Source organism: Poromitra crassiceps, assembly GCF_964638095.1.
Source record: "Poromitra crassiceps genome assembly, chromosome: 15".
NCBI lineage: Eukaryota > Metazoa > Chordata > Actinopteri > Beryciformes > Melamphaidae > Poromitra > Poromitra crassiceps.
The window spans coordinates 37,134,451-37,151,945 of NC_139634.1; the positions used below are offsets into that span (position 1 = coordinate 37,134,451).

General features: G+C 42.4%; 1 protein-coding gene across 2 annotated transcripts; it reads left to right on the forward strand.

Annotated features, from left to right (window-relative positions):
- Positions 1–122: 122 nt before the first annotated feature.
- Positions 123–17,458, forward strand: ncbp1 (nuclear cap binding protein subunit 1). 2 transcript variants are annotated; one of them, XM_083651397.1, is made up of 23 exons: positions 123–289; positions 1,145–1,233; positions 2,602–2,702; positions 2,798–2,954; positions 3,041–3,148; positions 3,532–3,653; positions 3,739–3,808; positions 4,572–4,787; positions 6,159–6,256; positions 6,419–6,482; positions 6,901–7,011; positions 7,584–7,648; positions 7,762–7,824; positions 7,963–8,037; positions 10,008–10,111; positions 10,588–10,710; positions 11,163–11,265; positions 11,706–11,799; positions 12,516–12,619; positions 12,814–12,931; positions 13,880–14,050; positions 14,867–14,980; positions 16,134–17,458. In XM_083651397.1, the coding sequence occupies exons 1-23, from the start codon at positions 256–258 to the stop codon at positions 16,245–16,247; spliced, it is 2,418 nt and encodes an 805-aa protein (XP_083507523.1). In that variant the 5' UTR covers positions 123–255; the 3' UTR covers positions 16,248–17,458. The 2 variants fall into 2 exon arrangements, with proteins under 2 accessions (XP_083507523.1, XP_083507524.1); XM_083651398.1 differs by lacking the exons at positions 6,159–6,256; positions 6,419–6,482.
- Positions 17,459–17,495: the final 37 nt, after the last annotated feature.

Genomic DNA, 17,495 nt, shown 5'->3' on the forward strand with positions numbered 1-17,495 from the left:
CAATTTCTTCCTATCACCAAGCGTGCGCGTGTAGCAGAAAATCAGCTGTCAACATCGGAAGGCTAAAGGCGGTGCACAACCTACACTTCCTGTTGACCCCTAACTGCACCGGTTGTGCCTCACTTGAATCTGACCGCTATTATTTTTCTGCAGCGGCCACTGAAATATCTGGACGCTTGTTAAGCTGACTTCTCAGTTTGTTTAATATTAAATTTATAGCAGTTATCCTACGACTTTCAGTAAATTGGCGTTAAAATGTCCAGGAGACGACACAGTGACGAGAATGACGGTAGGTGTACGTTAGTAATCCTGATGCTAGGCTAACAGGCTAGCTAGCGTGTACTCTTGGCTTGGAGCATTATCGCGTGCAACTCGATGTTTTCATTAGCATGCTATGCTATGTTCAGCGTCGTGCTAATGTTAACGTTACTCAAACGACGCATGATAATGAACGCCCTGTGCTAAGATAACGATGCCCCGGACGTTTCTCCCATAACCACGACCTGCTGAGACCCCAAAGTTGCCCCCGTAACGTTAACGGTGCGGTTAAGTTAGCTTAGCTTGTGCGCTTTCTTGCTAGTAGCTGGGTTAATATAAACGTTAGCTGCTGAGAAGAAGTGTAGGTAACATGGGGGCGGTAACCAAGCAAGGCAATCCCCCAGTCTGAGTAGTTTGACTTTGCATATTGACTGACGCTATTTTATATTATGCATAAGGTTTGATGTGAACCACTTTGGTTTGGCATGCTGAAATGTTGATCACTGATGAAGCAGTCATTTGTGGTTTCAGCAGGTGGAGCAATCTGGTTGGCGAGTGGTTTTGTGCTCTAGAGATCCGTGGGTTCCCAAATTCCCTATTCTAGAGGGTCCCCAGAAAAATGATTAGCAGTTAAATTTCACTATTATTTAAATGTTCACTGGTTCATTCTCTGCCCAGTTGATATCGCCCTATAAACAGTAACGTTAGGCTATACCATAATTCTGTACAGACTTCTTAGATAGGGTTCCATAGCACTCGCACAGCATTTTTAGTGTGGGAGCCTCTCTATACTAGATGAAATGTCAAATGTTTCTAATTCTGTTCACTCTGTGATATGACATTACTCTTCTTGTAATGCTGCTGCCCCCCCCCCCCCCCTCCCCAGGAGGTCAGTCCCACAAAAGGAGGAGAACATCTGAGCCCATTGAAATTGAAGACCGCCTGGAGTCGTTGATATGTCGTGTGGGAGAAAAGGTAACGGGTCTGATGACATTTGGTGGATTTGCTCATATCTTACTGTGTTATTAGTGCATTTTTATTTTATTTGTTTATTTGTTTTGTACTAGGGGGCCGCCTCTGTCAAAATTCCCTCTGCCTTCAGCTATCGACAAGTGAAAACCAAATATTTTAGAACAAGCGTTGCAGTCGGTGGATTTCTGTCATAAATTGCATCCAACGCAGCACAAGTGTTCACACATTCAAGCCTCTCATTTTTTAATTGTGAGCTTCTGCTAGTTTTCATTATAAAAATTCTCAGTGTTGTGACAATAAGGAACCTTGATCCATGTCTTAAACTATGCCATCTTGGATACTTGAATTTGGGGAATTGGGCCTTGAAAGTCATTGAATTTGATGTTGGAGAAGGTGTGGGAACCTTGATTTTTGACCCAACCAAATTGCACCTGGAATTGCAGACATATCCACCAGTACCATACACGTTTCAGTGTCTATTAGTCTTTGGCAGCGAGTAGATGTTGAAAAGCTGAAAATTGTAGGATTCAAACAAAAAAAAGGAAATCCCTTCAGCATGAAGGCTTTTTTTCCCCCATCAGCATCGCTTATTGCACAATGGAATGTGCTTTCAGCAAAGGATGTTTTAGCAAAAAGCGTTGCTTAAACTAGTATTGAATTTGGGGTAACAGAGTTGGTGTTATCAAAACAGTCAAACATTGCAGCATGGAAATAATATTGCCACAGTTCTGTTCCATCTAGCTCAGCAGGTAGAGTAAAGCTGCCTTCACATGATAAGCGATGATCTTCTCTTCTCTCACTGCGAGGTAGAGCGGAGTGCTAAGTAGGTCAAAAATGTAAACAACTTGAACTTTGTGTGCAGCGCAAGGTGGCAAATTCGAGCGGTACGCGACAACAGGGTTAACGCTGCCGCATAGTTGGGAGGCACCACTCTCCCCATAGGAAACAGCAGGCGCAGAGCTGTTTTACCGGGGATCATGTGTGGAGAGAGCTTAAGGCACTAACAGTAGGCCAGGGATAGGGAGGGACTCATGTGTCAGTGTCACCCACCCATAGATGAAAATGTGCTGATTTATCGGTAAGGTTATTTGGATAAAATTGTCTGCCAGACAAGGTGCTAGGTTTTACTTGATCTACGGTAACTTGTTAAATACTGCAGATGCTGCATCAAACCGTTTGCTCCATGTTCTTTCTTTACATCATTTTAAGTTTATTTAACAGGGGCCACGTTCAATGAAAACACAAACCTCCCTGAAGTCTGATGCATTGTACAGAGACACAGCTCATTTCTCATCCCCTGTTCTGGGCAGGTGAACAAAAGTACAATATACTATACACAACAACAAATCTTCCACGTTTGCTTCCCCACAGAGTACATCTTCCCTGGAGAGCAACTTGGAAGGCCTGGCGGGCGTCCTGGAGGCTGACCTTCCCAATTACAAAAATAAAATCCTCCGCATTTTATGTGCTGTGTAAGTTCACCCCACTGGCCCCGTCACACTGCAAGTCCTGTAGCTCTTTCTCTCGAAAGTTGTGTCTTGTTTTCACGGCGTTGTCTTGTTTTCAGCGCCCGCACCCTACCTGAGAAGTTGAGCGTCTACACAACTCTAGTCGGCCTCCTCAACGCCAGGAACTACAACTTTGGTGGCGAGTTTGTGGAAGCCATGATCAGACAACTGAAGGAGACTTTGAAAAACAACTTGTACATTGAAGCTGTTTACTTGGTAGGCTGACCATAGGCGTTACATAGGCATATATTGCCGCTTTCGTTTTTTGTTTTTTTCAACATAATGTGTCCTTTTCTCCGTAGGTGCGGTTCCTGTCCGACTTGGTCAACTGTCATGTGATCGCTGCCCCCTCCATGGTGGCCATGTTTGAGAACTTTATCAGTGTCACTCAGGAGGAAGACGTACCACAGGTAACTAAATGGTTAAGGCGGGTAATCAAATGATTCACGCTACACTTAAGTAATTAAATACAATTAATTTAATTTAATTTATCAATCCCTTGGGGGAGAGTCGGGTCATCACAGCAGTAAAGAATAGAGGTAATAAAGGATATGAAATATAATGCCATAAAAATATGTATTAAAGTTAAGGTGTCTTTGTGATGAAATGAGGTTTCTAGAGAACTCAAGGTTAAAGTTAAAAAATAATTAACAATTCTATTGACAGATTTACAGACTAACAGATATATGCACAATTAAAAATGATGTTCTATAGTCGTTATGGGGGAGGGGGGGTGGATGGTCTGCATCATTGGTTCATGGTTGAGGTGATCTGGTATTGTTTGTGTGGTCAGGTCCGGTCAGACTGGTTTGTGTATGTGGTGCTGTCCTGTCTGCCCTGGGTCGGCAAGGAGCTTTACGAGAAGAAGGATGTGGAGGTGGACCGGCTCCTCAGCCAGATCGAAGGCTACCTGAAGTAAGATGTCCGTCTTGTTGTTTGTGCTTTCTAACTCAACATTGTATATTTTTCTTCTTTATATATGACATTGTTTTTTTCTCAGGAGGCGAGTAAAGACGCACGTTTCCATGCTGCAGGTGTGGACAGCAGAGAAGCCCCACCCACAAGAAGAGGTGAGTTCAAGATGGCAGGGCTCAGTGTTCAAGTACAAATTATTTTACATCAAAATATCTGTCATGAAAATATCAGCCATCAAATCCTACAATACATTTCAGATTGAGCCAATCTCTCCATTCAGCTAATTAGTGGGCAGTCTCGCTCCTAAATATTGCATTCTTTAAACAAAGTTTGAATAATTGATGTATGTTACAGCACCCCAGTAAGCAGGATGCACAGTTTTGTTTATCTCCATAACCATTACTAACATGACTCCTGTCTCCTTGCCCCTCCTTAAAAATGCCTGGACAGCAAGTTGGCAATGTGTCGGATGTTAGAATTAATTGACAGTTAATTTGAGAAAGTAACACATAGTAATTTCCTGACACTGCAGGCCCAGGACACCGTTCTTTGTTATAATATGGTGACTGACAATCTAGACCCAAACTAGTTTACCTTTTCACGTTTAAATGGAGCGGTATAAATGTATGCTTGGCTGCTGATGGCTTATGTCAGCTAAATGTTAAGCTGCAGTCAACTTTTCCATGCCAACAAATGATACGAGGCAACCATCATGATCAACATTGGCTGACATTTCACTTGTAGAAAATAAAAGAAAGACCGGCGGGCATTGTACCGACATCCTTGTCCCCCTCCTAGTACATAGACTATCTTTGATGGTTCTTCCTCCTAGTACATACACTATCTTTGATGGTTCTTCCACTGGAGGTGCATTCTTTAAATTGTACTCACTTTCTCTCCGCCCTGTCCTTCCCCCAGTACCTGGACTGCCTTTGGTCCCAGATCCAGAAGCTAAAGAAAGACCGCTGGCAGGAGCGCCACATCCTGCGTCCGTACATCGCCTTCGACAGCGTGCTGTGCGAGGCGCTGCAACACAACCTGCCCCCCTTCACCCCGCCGGGACACATGCCCGACGCCCACTACCCCATGCCCCGGGTCGTCTTCCGCATGTTTGACTACACCGATGCCCCCGAGGTATGAAAACCCATCAACACTCTCAGATTTGGTTTGATTTAACATGAATTGAAATGTATCGAAAAGGGTCAGGGTTAAAAAGGCTTATTCAAAATGCTGGGTGCTTAAAGTTAGGTTGCCCTCTAGAGCTGTGCATCTTCACTGATCTCACGATTCGATACGATTCGATTATACAAGTCTACGATTCGATTCGATTCGATTATACGATGCATCTCGATGCATCTTGATGCATCGCGATGCATCTTAAATCGATGCATCACTTTTTCCGCAATACATGATTTATTTTTTTCTCACTTTCTTTTTTCTCACTGTGTGGCTACTTTAAAAAAAAAAAGTGCATTTGGAATTGCATTGTATTATGATCCATAATTAAAATAAACAACTGCATGTACTTACATTCTATTTTATTTGATTATAATTTTTTTTTTTTTTTTTTTTTTAATAATCGATTTTTGATATTTGTTAATCGATTCAGAATCGTCCTATTAAGCATCGCGATGCATCTCTGAATCGATTATTTTCGGCAGCTCTATTGCCCTCTGATTAATGGCTATCACATAGTTTCTTCTAGTTAAGAAAATCGGCTGAGAATAGCAGATGGTACATCTGTACCTGTAACATAAAATATGTCGATTGTGAATCATCAAACCCTAAATTGTAAATGAAGCTAATCAGCAAAGGTGGTGAAGATACCAGTAGTTTATTATTTATTCTTCGTAGCATTATTGCTTATTGCCAGTTTAGGTCAAGTCAAGTTTATTTGTATAGCCCTAATTCACAAGCATGTCTCAGAGACTTCGCAGAGAATATGTCTAGCTAAATCTAGCTGACACAACAATAACAATTGCAGAATAATAATAACATGGTTGAACAATCTTATGATAGAGAGAGACAGAGGGAAGGGGAGAAATGAGGTGAAGAGGGAGAGAAGCAGGAGAAAGAGAGCAGGGGAAGGGGGGGAAGAGGAGAGAGCAGAATAGACAGGATATACTGGTGCTGGGCGATATGGTCATGAATATTCACAGGGGACAGTAAAATTTTGCAATCAAGTTATGTATTATAGTTACCAGGCAATATGAGGCACTGAATAGACAAACGATTACGGTAGTCTGACATTTATCGCCCAAGCCCTAAGGCATACAGCAGCTACTCAATCCACCTGGCCATCCTGCTGCAGCGGCCGGGGCAGTTAGTGTGTTGACAGTGGAGTCAGCCAATATGTAGCATAGTTAATGACGTGTTAGGTTAGAACAAAATGCTTGATGAAATCTGGTTCATCAATGATCTACTTTAAATAGATAGGGTTCTAATGACAGTTATTTTCATGATTGTAAGTGTTGCCACACAGACTCTTCCTCTCTTCGTCCTCAGGGCCCTGTTATGCCTGGCAGCCATTCTGTGGAGCGCTTTGTCATCGAGGAGAACCTTCACTGTATCATCAAGTCTCACTGGAAAGAGAGGAAATCATGGTGGGTGCTGTAGTACTGTAGTACTGTAGTACTGTAGTGCTGTAGTGCTGTAGTAGATCACGCTTCACGTTGTCAGGTGTGAATGTGCAACATGAACGCTGCTTCCTCAAATGTCTGAAGGTCACATTTGTGAATGAAGCCTCTTCTTTTCCCCCTTTTTAGCGCTGCCCAGTTACTCAGCTATCCAGGGAAAAATAAGATTCCCCTCAACTATCACATCGTGGAGGTATGGCGTGTTTCTTTGGCCCGACCGCAAATAAAATAAGTATTTTATGTGGGCTCCGGTGTAGAACGGGGTATCCCCGGGGTCTTGAAAAGTATTAAAAGTTGATCAATCAATTTCGGGAAAATTAAGGCCCTTAAAAAATAAAAAGTCTTAATTGCCATGTGCTAATTGTGCTGATTGTGTTAATTGAGAATATGCTATTGTCTCATATCGATCGCAGACCCCTGAATTGTATCGTTGTCTAACGAAGCTATATAATATTGTATTGTGATGAAACTTGTGATTTACACCCCTATCGCTGATGTGACAAAAGTGGCATTGAGGTTTTAAAATATATTGAAGAGGTCTTAAAAGAAAAAGTCTTAAAAGGTATTGAATGTAACTTGAGCGTTCCTGCATCTCTCTTTCTTTTTTTCAGGTGATCTTTGGAGAACTTTTCCAGCTGCCCATGCCGCCCCACATTGACGTCATGTACACCACGTTGCTTATTGAACTCTGCAAACTGCAGCCAGGATCGTTGCCCCAAGTTGTATCCTTGGTCAAACTATTCACCTTATGATTGTGTTTACACTTCCTGTTAGTCTCTCAAGCCAGACTGTCTCTTCTACATAAGGTGCTTTGGGTTTAGTTGAGGTCCATGTCAACACCAATTCATTTTCATCCTACTTTACAGCCCTTTACAGGAGCTTTTTGATCTGGCTTCAATATGGCCAGATGTAATGGATTTTTACATTCATTGTGTGATGTTGTTGCCTTTGAACTGCCGAAAAAGAGCCTGTGGACATGCACGCGGTGCAACTGATGATTGTTTTTGTTAACTATCAATTATTTATTCAATTAATCATTGTCTAAAATTTCAAAATGATGATATGAAACTGAGAAATTTGTGGAGCTCGTACCAGCAAATGTTTGGTGTTTTTTACTTTACAGATGACAAAAACAGTAAATTGATTATCAAAATTATAGTCAATTAATTTTCTGTCGCTGTATTAAACGACTCGTCGTTTCAGCAGTAGACACAGCAAACCTTCCCTAGCTAAATAAAGCTTGAAAAAGTACTGACGATAGAGAAAGTAGTTAACCTTGACATCTGTCTGCTAGCTGGCACAAGCAACAGAGATGCTCTATATGAGACTGGACAGCATGAACACCATCTGCATAGATAGGTAATGTTGCTGCGCCGGTTCATTCTTCTTTTTAGCTTGTGGACAAGCTTCAGTGAAATGGCTCCTGTACATGTGGAGTAATACTGTGATCTTGTCTCTTCTGACATTTCCAGACTACTGAACTGGTTTTCTCATCATTTGAGCAACTTCCAATTTCGATGGAGCTGGGATGACTGGTGAGTGATTATGTAATTGTTAATGAGCATTTATAGGCATTTAGATTATTTTTGTGCAGTAGTAATAAAAAAAGTGACTAAACATACTTGTAGATGTGAAGATAATATGCATAGTATGACAATGTGTCTTCTCTAAAGGTCCGACTGCCTGGCCCTGGATGCAGACAAACCCAAGCCCAAGTTTGTCAAGGAGGTTCTGGAGAAAAGCATGAGGTATTGAATCTCTATTCAAATGTTTTCTCCAAGTTATGAATTTTGCTTTCGCTCTCACCGTCCTATTCACCTTATGTTGCCACGCCCACTTTTCTCGTCCATGTAAGACGCAATTGTATTTGTTCTTCCGGTTCAGCGTTAGCCGGCCGGTAAACATCGATAAACTGTAAACTATGAATGAAGTTTGGCAACATTCAGCAGCTACACTGCAGCCAACTTCAGACATGCTCATAGCGTTACTGCTGCGAGGAGCCGATGGGTGTACCCGGCCGGCATTTCAGGTTAGTTACAAAACTTTACAAAAGCACGTCGACAGTGTTTTCTCACTGCCAGTAGTAGTGCAGTAGGGTAGGTAGAGCTGTCGAAAATAATCGATTCAGAGATGCATCGCGATGCTTAATAGGACGATTCTGAATCGATTAACAAATATCAAAAATCGATTATTAAAAAAAAAAAAAAAAAAATTTTTTTTTTTTTTTTTTTTTTAATAATCAAATAAAATAGAATGTAAGTACATGCAGTTGTTTATTTTAATTATGGATCATAATACAATGCAATTCCAAATGCACTTTTATTTTAAAAGTAGCCACACAGTGAGAAAAAAGAAAGTGAGAAAAAATAAATCATGTATTGCGGAAAAAGTGATGCCTCGATTTAAGATGCATCGTGATGCATCGAGATGCATCGGAGATGCATCGAGATGCATCGTATAATCGAATCGAATCGAATCGTTGACTTGTATAATCGAATCGTGAGATCAGTGAAGATGCACAGCTCTAAGGGTAGGGGTTGACAGATACTAGCTAGTCCGACTGGTCACACAGCCAGCGCTCCTCGCTGCTCGTTAAAAATGTCCAAATAGGCGTTATTCTGATAAACTGGTCACATATTTGGAATGTTACGTTCTCATCCGAAAAAATATTAAAACTTTATAACGGTTTGTTCTTTTGCTTGAAAACAGCATTTTGGCAAGTCTAAAAATGATAAAGGTGGGAGTAATCTACTTCCGGGTCTAAAACGGAATAACGATTACAAAATTACATCATGCCGAAGCGTCCTGGGGGGTACAGTGGTGCAGTGGTAAGCGCTGTCGCCTCACAGCTCGAAGGTCCTGGGTTCGATTCCCACCTGGGACGCTGTGAACGCTGAAGGAATGCGTGCCCGTCCGCATGTCCTCGAGTGCCCACCGCCCGGGTGGGGTCGTCAAAAGGGCCTTTCTGTGTGGAGTTTGCATGTTCTCCCCGTGCCTCCCGGGACCCCCTTCACCAAAACATGCAATATCCTGGTTGCTAATGTGGTTCCTCCTCTGGTCGTTAAGGGCGCCTGTTCAGAGGGAGGGGAACTGGTTGGAATAGCGTGAACCTCCCACGTGCTATGTCCTACCGGTGAAGCTTCCCCTATCAGGTGAAAAGAAGCGGCTGGCTAACTGCCCATGTCTCGGAGGAAGCATGGAGCCAGTTTCGGCTCTCCCCAGATCGGCAGAGGGTGGAGTAGCAACCAGGATAAATAAATTGAGTTAGCACTAATGGGTGATAAAAATGGGATAAAAAAGTGTGGGGGGGGGGGGAATTGCAGAAGCGTCCTGATATGGGCAAATGATAAGATGAATAAGAAGAGGTAGACTTTTGAAGCAATGCAGGCAAGGCACTATTAGATAGCGATTAGGATTAACAATTGAAATCAATGTTGATAAATCTAGTTAGACATGGGGAAATAAGTATGGTGTTAAAAATACTCTTGTGTTCATTGTTGGCAGTGTTGTTGGCAACTACATTGCCTGAAAATATTGCGTTATGATGGCCCACTAGCTGAAAACAGGAAATTGCCACCAGTCAAGTGCTTTCACACCACATTTGCCTCTTGTTTTTATATACTGTATATAGGTTATATATATTTTGGAATTATATTTTTCTCCTTGATGCTGAAACTGTCTGCTCTAAGTCATCTGTTGGCTCTCCTCCTCCTCACAGGCTGTCGTACCACCAGCGGATAGTGGACATCGTCCCTGCCACCTTCGCTGCTCTCATCCCAGCTGAACCCCTCTTCACTTACAAATATGCAGATGAGAGCAATTGTAAGCACACTTTTTAATTTCCAGTTAATACAGTACGACTGAATCATCTGCTAAAGCTGCCCGGGGAGCATGTTCATTCATCTCATCTTTATGTGTTGCATGTTGAAATTATTTATTCTACTAGGCTCCAGTATGTCAGACCTTGGGTTAACACTGTTATGCTTCCATGGAAGTTGTTTGGGAGTTACTTTTCAAATTTTTAGAATACTGAAGTAAGTTACGGAAGTAAACGGATACAAATGCTTGTACTAACAGCAATAATAATGGTGATCACTGTATTTGGTTTTTTTTTTTAGGAAAGTCAGTGCTGTAAAATAAAGAGAAACAATACATCCTACAGTTATAACTAAATATTATTAAAATATTAACAAAGCATTGAAGTACATTTGATTCCCTATTCACCGAATTACATTACATTACACCAAATGGTTTAACGTGGAGCTGTGCTCTCAATATAACACCCTTCTGCCTCGCAGCTTCATTGCCGGGTTACGCAATGTGCATCACCATTGGCAACGCCATCAAAAACCGAGCGTCCAATGAGGAGATCATGACCATCCTCAAGGACGTGCCCAACCCCAACCAGGAAGATGATGACGGTTAGTTCTTGTTTATCCTTATCACAGCACACATTAAAAAAAATCTGGCTTTTATCTGCAATCCTACATATTGTATAATTGTTCAGCTGTGTTTGGGTGTTTAAATTCTACAATGTTTTCTTTATAATGCAATAGACATTTTTACATTTGTATGTGTTGGAGGCATTACATCACAAGTTATTTTTCCACCCTCACTGTTACAGGTCTGTGGATTACAGTACCTATTTGCAATTCACCAAAAATACTCCAGTTTATGCAATTTAACAACTTTGATTTGACATTTAGCTTTTCCTTATCAGGCAGATTTTTTGACATTCACTCGACAGGGTGAGATTATCAGAGGGTAAAGCAGCTTTCTCTTTCCTGGGTCTTACTTAACGCCTCCTTTCCTCATCCTTCTCTATCTTCTGTCGCTTTTCACCCCTTTGCCCCTGCCCCTGTCTGTCCTTCAGATGAGGCGGAGAGCTTCAACCCTCTGAAGACCGAGGTGTTCCTGCAGACTCTGCTCCATCTGGCAGCCAAGTCCTTCAGCCACTCCTTCAGCGCTCTGGCCAAGTGAGTTTTCCCTGCAGCCCCGCCAGGCTTCTCTCCTCCTGCACTGGCTTTTGCAAAGGTTCAACGTTTTAAAATTGTACATGGAGCTCATATCGTGTATCTATTTTTATATTATTGAATAAAATCAATCAATCCATCACAGTAACAAGATCAGGACTAGGTGTCACTTGAACCTAAGAGGCCATTTACACCTGGCATTAACATGCGTTTTCTGCGTTTTTTTTGGCCGATCAGATTGCAATCCTTCTCCAATGCGTTTTGGGGGTGTTTACACCTGTACTTTCAAGTGATAAAACACAATCTGGTTGCAATCTGATCACAGAAAACGCATGTTAACGCCAGGTGTAAATGGCCTCATACTGACACCGAATACGAATGTGTTTTCTATCGAGTGATCCCGGGCACTGTGTTCTCATGAGCGTTCCCTGTCCCGACTCCAGGTTCCACGAAATCCTGAAGAACCTGACGGAGAGCGACGAGGGAAAGCTGCACATTCTGCGGGTCGTGTACGAAGTCTGGAGGAACCATCCGCAGGTCAAATCAAACTGTTTTTCTTTCTGAATAGATTTGAGAGGCTGCATCTAGAGAGGCAGTCGTTTTCTTCTTAAAACGGCTAAAGCCTAACTTTGCCAGTATTATCAATCATGACACCAATTCTTTAACATTAAGTGGTGATTACTACATAATAAGGGATGATCCATATTTTGAAATAATGGTGTGATGATATTGACTAAGGGTGTAATAACACAGAAGTATGCCATTTTAAGTCATTAGTTACGGTAATTTGATCACATAATCAGTTAAACATGTTAGACTCTTTATGATGTAATGTCTGATTATTGTAGTAATGTGTTTTAATACATTATCCACCATTATTGTGGCTGTTACGGCCACCATTTAAACTTTGTTCAGAGGAGGCCACTAACATAAGAGTTTTGACGTTTAGCATTCAAAATTAAAGCAATGCAATGTATGTTTTTTAAAAGTCCCGGGCGGAAGATCCGCGCTGTACAGGAAGCCTCAAAAAAAGGCAGGGCTGTCCCACAGTCTATTACGTGCAGAAATAGACTCAGGGTTCCCAGATTGCCTCGTGGGTAACCTGTGTGGGTGACGTAGTAGGAAGCACTGAGTAGGAAGTGTGAAAAAATTGGGGCCCTTCGCTCGTCGTGAGTGTGTTTTTAGCTGCAGCTTTGGCTGCGTTATAGATGATCTCGGTGTTGAACATGCAGTGTGTCTTGGCTGCATTGTAGATGATCTCGGTGTTGGTGGACAAGATGATTCGGACACAGATCGTGGACTGCGCCGCTGTAGCCAACTGGATCTTCTCTCAGGATATGGCTCATGAGTTCACCAGGTGGGACATGAGACGCATGCACGCGCATACACACACACACACACACACACACACACACACACACACACACACACACACACACACACACATATACACACACACACACACAGAGACTGTGTTCTCACAGTGTTAGAGTATCTTTTTGGCTTGCTGCTGAGGGCTGGTAAACTAAAGACTTTGTGAACTTGGTTTAGGTTTTACATTTGGGAGATCCTGCACTCGACCATCCGCAAGATGAACAAACATGTCCAGAAGATCCAGAAGGAGCTGGAGGAGGCCAAGGACAAGCTGGAGAAACAGCAGCATAAGAGGGTAAAATTAATTTAGTAGTTTTTCTCAATCTACGTATTCATTACATTTTCAACTTACAAGAGGTCTGAACCAGGGGGGGAATTAACACCTACAAGCCAAATGTTTGTAGATTTTGGCTGTAGCTGGTAAGTTTGTCTGCTTTTACCAGCAGCCTCATACATTCTGATTATTTTTAGGCCTTATTTGATTGTGAAATCTAGCTGGCTTATCAAGTCATGAAAGTGGTGAATTTCAGGACTGTTGTTGGCTGGTGGGGGGAGATAGAGCACAGACTCCTAACAGTTGAAAAAACAACAGCCCACAGAGCGTAACATCGTTCATGTCTTAGCAGCATCAAACACACGTTATCAAAGAGTTGTTGTTTTTTTATCAACATTTTTGATTGAGTAAAATATTTAAACATACAAGAAAAACACAAGAACCACAAACATCTACAAAAACACAACAAATACAAAATACATACACAAACACAAACAAATTCACTCAAAAACATAACCCCCCTCCCCGCAGGACCCCCCCCCCCAATCCACCACCAACCTACACATATAATTGGCTCACAGTAGCAAAGAAACGGAACCTAGCTATTAAATGGATGTTACAGTTGTAGTATTGTGATAATTTATCTCGAGATCTTCATATTTTAGCACAGACTCCTCACATGACTCTGATAATCCTCTTTTCTTGAGTAAAGGAATTTCGAGGCTTGTAGCATCATCTAATTTTCCTGAAAACACCAACTGCCGATGGAAATAATTGCACCAACTGCCGATGGAAATAGTTGATATAAGATGTAAAGAATTCAAGAATCCTCCCCCCAAACAAACAAATGTAACTATTGTGATCAGAATAGCTACCACAATAATTTTGACAACTATTTTAACCACCATTTTGCACTGGATTTCAGAGACACAAATATTTGAAATGTGTGCGTGTGTGTGTGGCCAACAGAGGGACATGGAGAAGAATCGGGAGGTGGAGAAGAACAGTGAGGATGACGAGGACATGGAGAAGAACAGTGAGGATGAGGAGGGGCAGCTGGAGGAGCAGATCGAGAGGCTTCAGGAGAAGGTGGAGTCGGCCCAGAGCGAACAGAAGAACCTCTTCCTCGTCATCTTCCAGGTAGGAGGGCCGCTCTGCTTCTGCTGTAGACCAGAAAGCTTGAAGGTTAACTTCAGTCTTCTTCACCCTGGACCCTATTTTCCCATGTTTTTCTGTCTAAGTGACGAAATGGGACAACAATTATTTAAATTGGACCAGTATTCAATGAGAGCGCGTCAGTCGGCAGCTGCGAAATGGGCTCCAATGTATTCATGTATTACAAGTAGACCAGATAGTAAAAGGTTGTCTGTTGAAATCCCCAGACCAGATTGGATTCCTCCTGGTGTCCATACCGAACATCAGGAGTTAATTTGGGCAAACCAGATGTTCTCCTCTGCTGCAGCCCTCTTGTGATTTAGACTACTAGGCATCTCGATTCAGCTCGAGTCCTAGGCTCTCCCGCTGCAGCTCAGCCGCTGCGCAGCCTCGCCCGCAGCTCGGCTGCCTGGCGCCCTCGCCTGCCCTATTGGCATGCCACAGCTCAACTTCGCATCACTGATGATGTCATAGACATTGTGACATCATCAGTGATGTCACATCAGATGAATTAGGCCTAATCAGATGATTTTGCTCTTATAACATCACTATGACATCAGTCGGACAAAAATGGAAACAGAACAGACAGAGATTGCCCACTTTCCCTTTTTAAATATCATAATATATACAGTAGATAGAAGGTGGTTTTGTCTGGTTTATCATTATGATCTCACTCCTATAATATAATAAGGTGGAGTGGCCCATGCTAAAATATAGCTTATAGCTGCTTAGTGCAGCTGTAAGGGCTCATATGATGTGAGTCCACAGCTCTTGAAATGTAGTTTGATCTCCTGGCTGCAGCGTTTCATCATGATGCTGACGGAGCATCTGGTCCGCTGTGAGACGGGCAGCGTGGACATCAGCACGGCCTGGTACAAGAACTGCATTGAGAGGCTGCAGCAGATCTTCCTCATGGTAAAACACTCTCTCTCACACACACACACATACACACACACACACACACACACCCACACACACACACACACACACACACACACACTGCTTGAAGGATTTACGGACTGGTGATATTTCTCCTTAAAGGGATAGTTCAGGTTTTTTGACGTGGGGTTGTATGAGATACTTATCGATAGTCAGTGGCCTACCCACAGTAGAATGCATCCAGCGTGCTTCAGTTCGGAGCAGCAGAGCAGCTCTGACAGGGAAACGGAAGCGTCAGATGCTTCCAGTGTGTTCGGGGCTAAAGTCTGGTTCCACACTCCTGAATCGCGTCCCGCCGACCCTTAAGATTTTGTCGTGTGATTCAGAGAGTCTGGTGTTTCCCTCGTCAAAGGTTTGTTCTCACTTAGAGAGACAGACGAGCCAATCAGAATTTATGAAACGATTATGCAACGGTCTTTCATTGCCATTTCAGCAGAATCGATTTTTTTTTTTAATTAACCAGGAAATCTTAAAGCAGGCCTGCTGCGGCTCAGACTGCCCGGTAGAGGAGAAGCCCTGCCTGGCATGAAAGTTGCCCCGTAGCTGATATATCCAACAAGTTGTCTTTGCAAACAATCTTTTCTCCAAATGGAGCAGCGTTCTAAAGTTGGTAAAGCCGCGCTGGTCTACTGGAACCATGGATGTAGAGCACCAATGGTTGCAGCATCAGTAGCTGCAGTTACATGAGCCATTGTTTTTCTTTCTGAATGAAATAATTCAGATTGAAGAGTGAGTTAACAAAACATGGGCTTACTTTTTGAAAGATGGACCTACGTTGGGCGATTGGCACAGTTATTGCTTTAGTGCTGTACTTTCTGATGAACACTGTTATCAGAACATACAGGCGTTGTTTTGCATGGCAATGATTAAAATTATCCCGGAAAAAAAGTAAAGTTACGTCAAATGGACGAGCGTGCAGAAAGAGTATAGATAGTCCAACCAAAGAGAATGATCATAGTGAGCGTTCACATGACAATATTTCATCCGTCGAACAAATCATGAAAGGTTTTTCCCACCCTTCTCAAACAGAAGCTCCAGAAAACTGCTTATAAGGAGTCTGTTTCAGGCTGAATAACAAAATGGCCGTTCAGAGTGAATATAATCAGGCTAACCTCCCTTCTCTCCGCAGCACCATGTGACCATCCAGCAGTACATGGGAACCCTGGAGAACCTGCTGTTCACCGCCGAGCTCGACCCCCACATCCTGGCTGTCTACCAGCAGTTCTGTGCCCTGCAGCTCTGAACACGCACACACACAGAATTTGAACAAATGTACCTATGTTAACCCTAATTCGAAGCACACACAGGCATACACACTCGTTCTCCTCATTACACCGATTTGTGTGTTTTTGTTTTTGTTTTACTTCAACTTTGTATGCAGGTGCCATTCAGTGTGTCAACCATGTACAACCCCGACTGAAGACATTTAGAAAGTAGCAATTCAAACAGAGGTATGTTTTGGGAATCCGATGCCATCAATTTACTGTCTCTAGTTTTTTGTTCTTGCTTTGTTTTGAGCTTTTATTTCGTTGTGTTCATTTTTACCACATCTTGCTCGTATTCCTATGAATGGGTCTTTTTTAAAAACTTGCTGTCAGAGTCAAGTTGGAGCTGGGAGGGGGAGGGGGGGGCAGCGGGCGAACATAGGAAAAAGGTGATTTCAGGTCTGCTCTGATAGATTCTGAATCTAGAGAGCGCTCTACTTTTTTATATGTATTTTATGTGGGATTGGGAAACAATTAAAACTCTGTCGCCTTTAGAGTCTGTTTTGTTTTGTATCCCGGTCATCTCCGCGGGGGAATACCTCACACTGTTTCCCACTGCAACGCCATGATGACATCCCTTGAAACGTCTTCCTCTCTTGTTTTCTCTCTTCTTGTTTGGAAGCTGTAGGTTATCTGAGGTTACCGTCTTTGTGGGTTGTGTTTTTAGTGTTCATTTTTAGGATCACTTTAATCGTCATGTAAACTAATGTACAGAAATATGTCTCGGTCCCGTTGGCGCAGGGATAAAGAAAACGGAACAGAAACAAATATTTTCAGTGGTGTTGAGAAATATTTCAACAGAACTAAAGCTTTCTAAAGTCTCGAGAGAAGATCTTGTGTTTGTGTAAATGACTTGGATGGAAAGTGCGGAGACATGTTCCACCAGACTTGAGCTGAGACTTGGGAATCGAGCAAAATTGACTTGGTGACACCTCTGTTAAAAAGCCTTCATTAACGTTGCTCCATACTAAAATAAAGCAGGGTGTCTTCTTCATGTCTCCATTTTCCTAGTTCCCCCCCCAAAAAGTGAGTTACCATTTAGGCTTCTGTTATATATTTTTGGTTTCTGTTATTCAGTTTGCCAACCGATTGGAACGATATTTTAAAGATTGGACATTGGCCAGTCATTGCCATCCACCTCTGACATGTTGGATGTTCCTTCATAATCACAGCTGCAAAAACAGTTAAATAAAACCTTAAATGATATTTTATTTATTTTCTTTGCA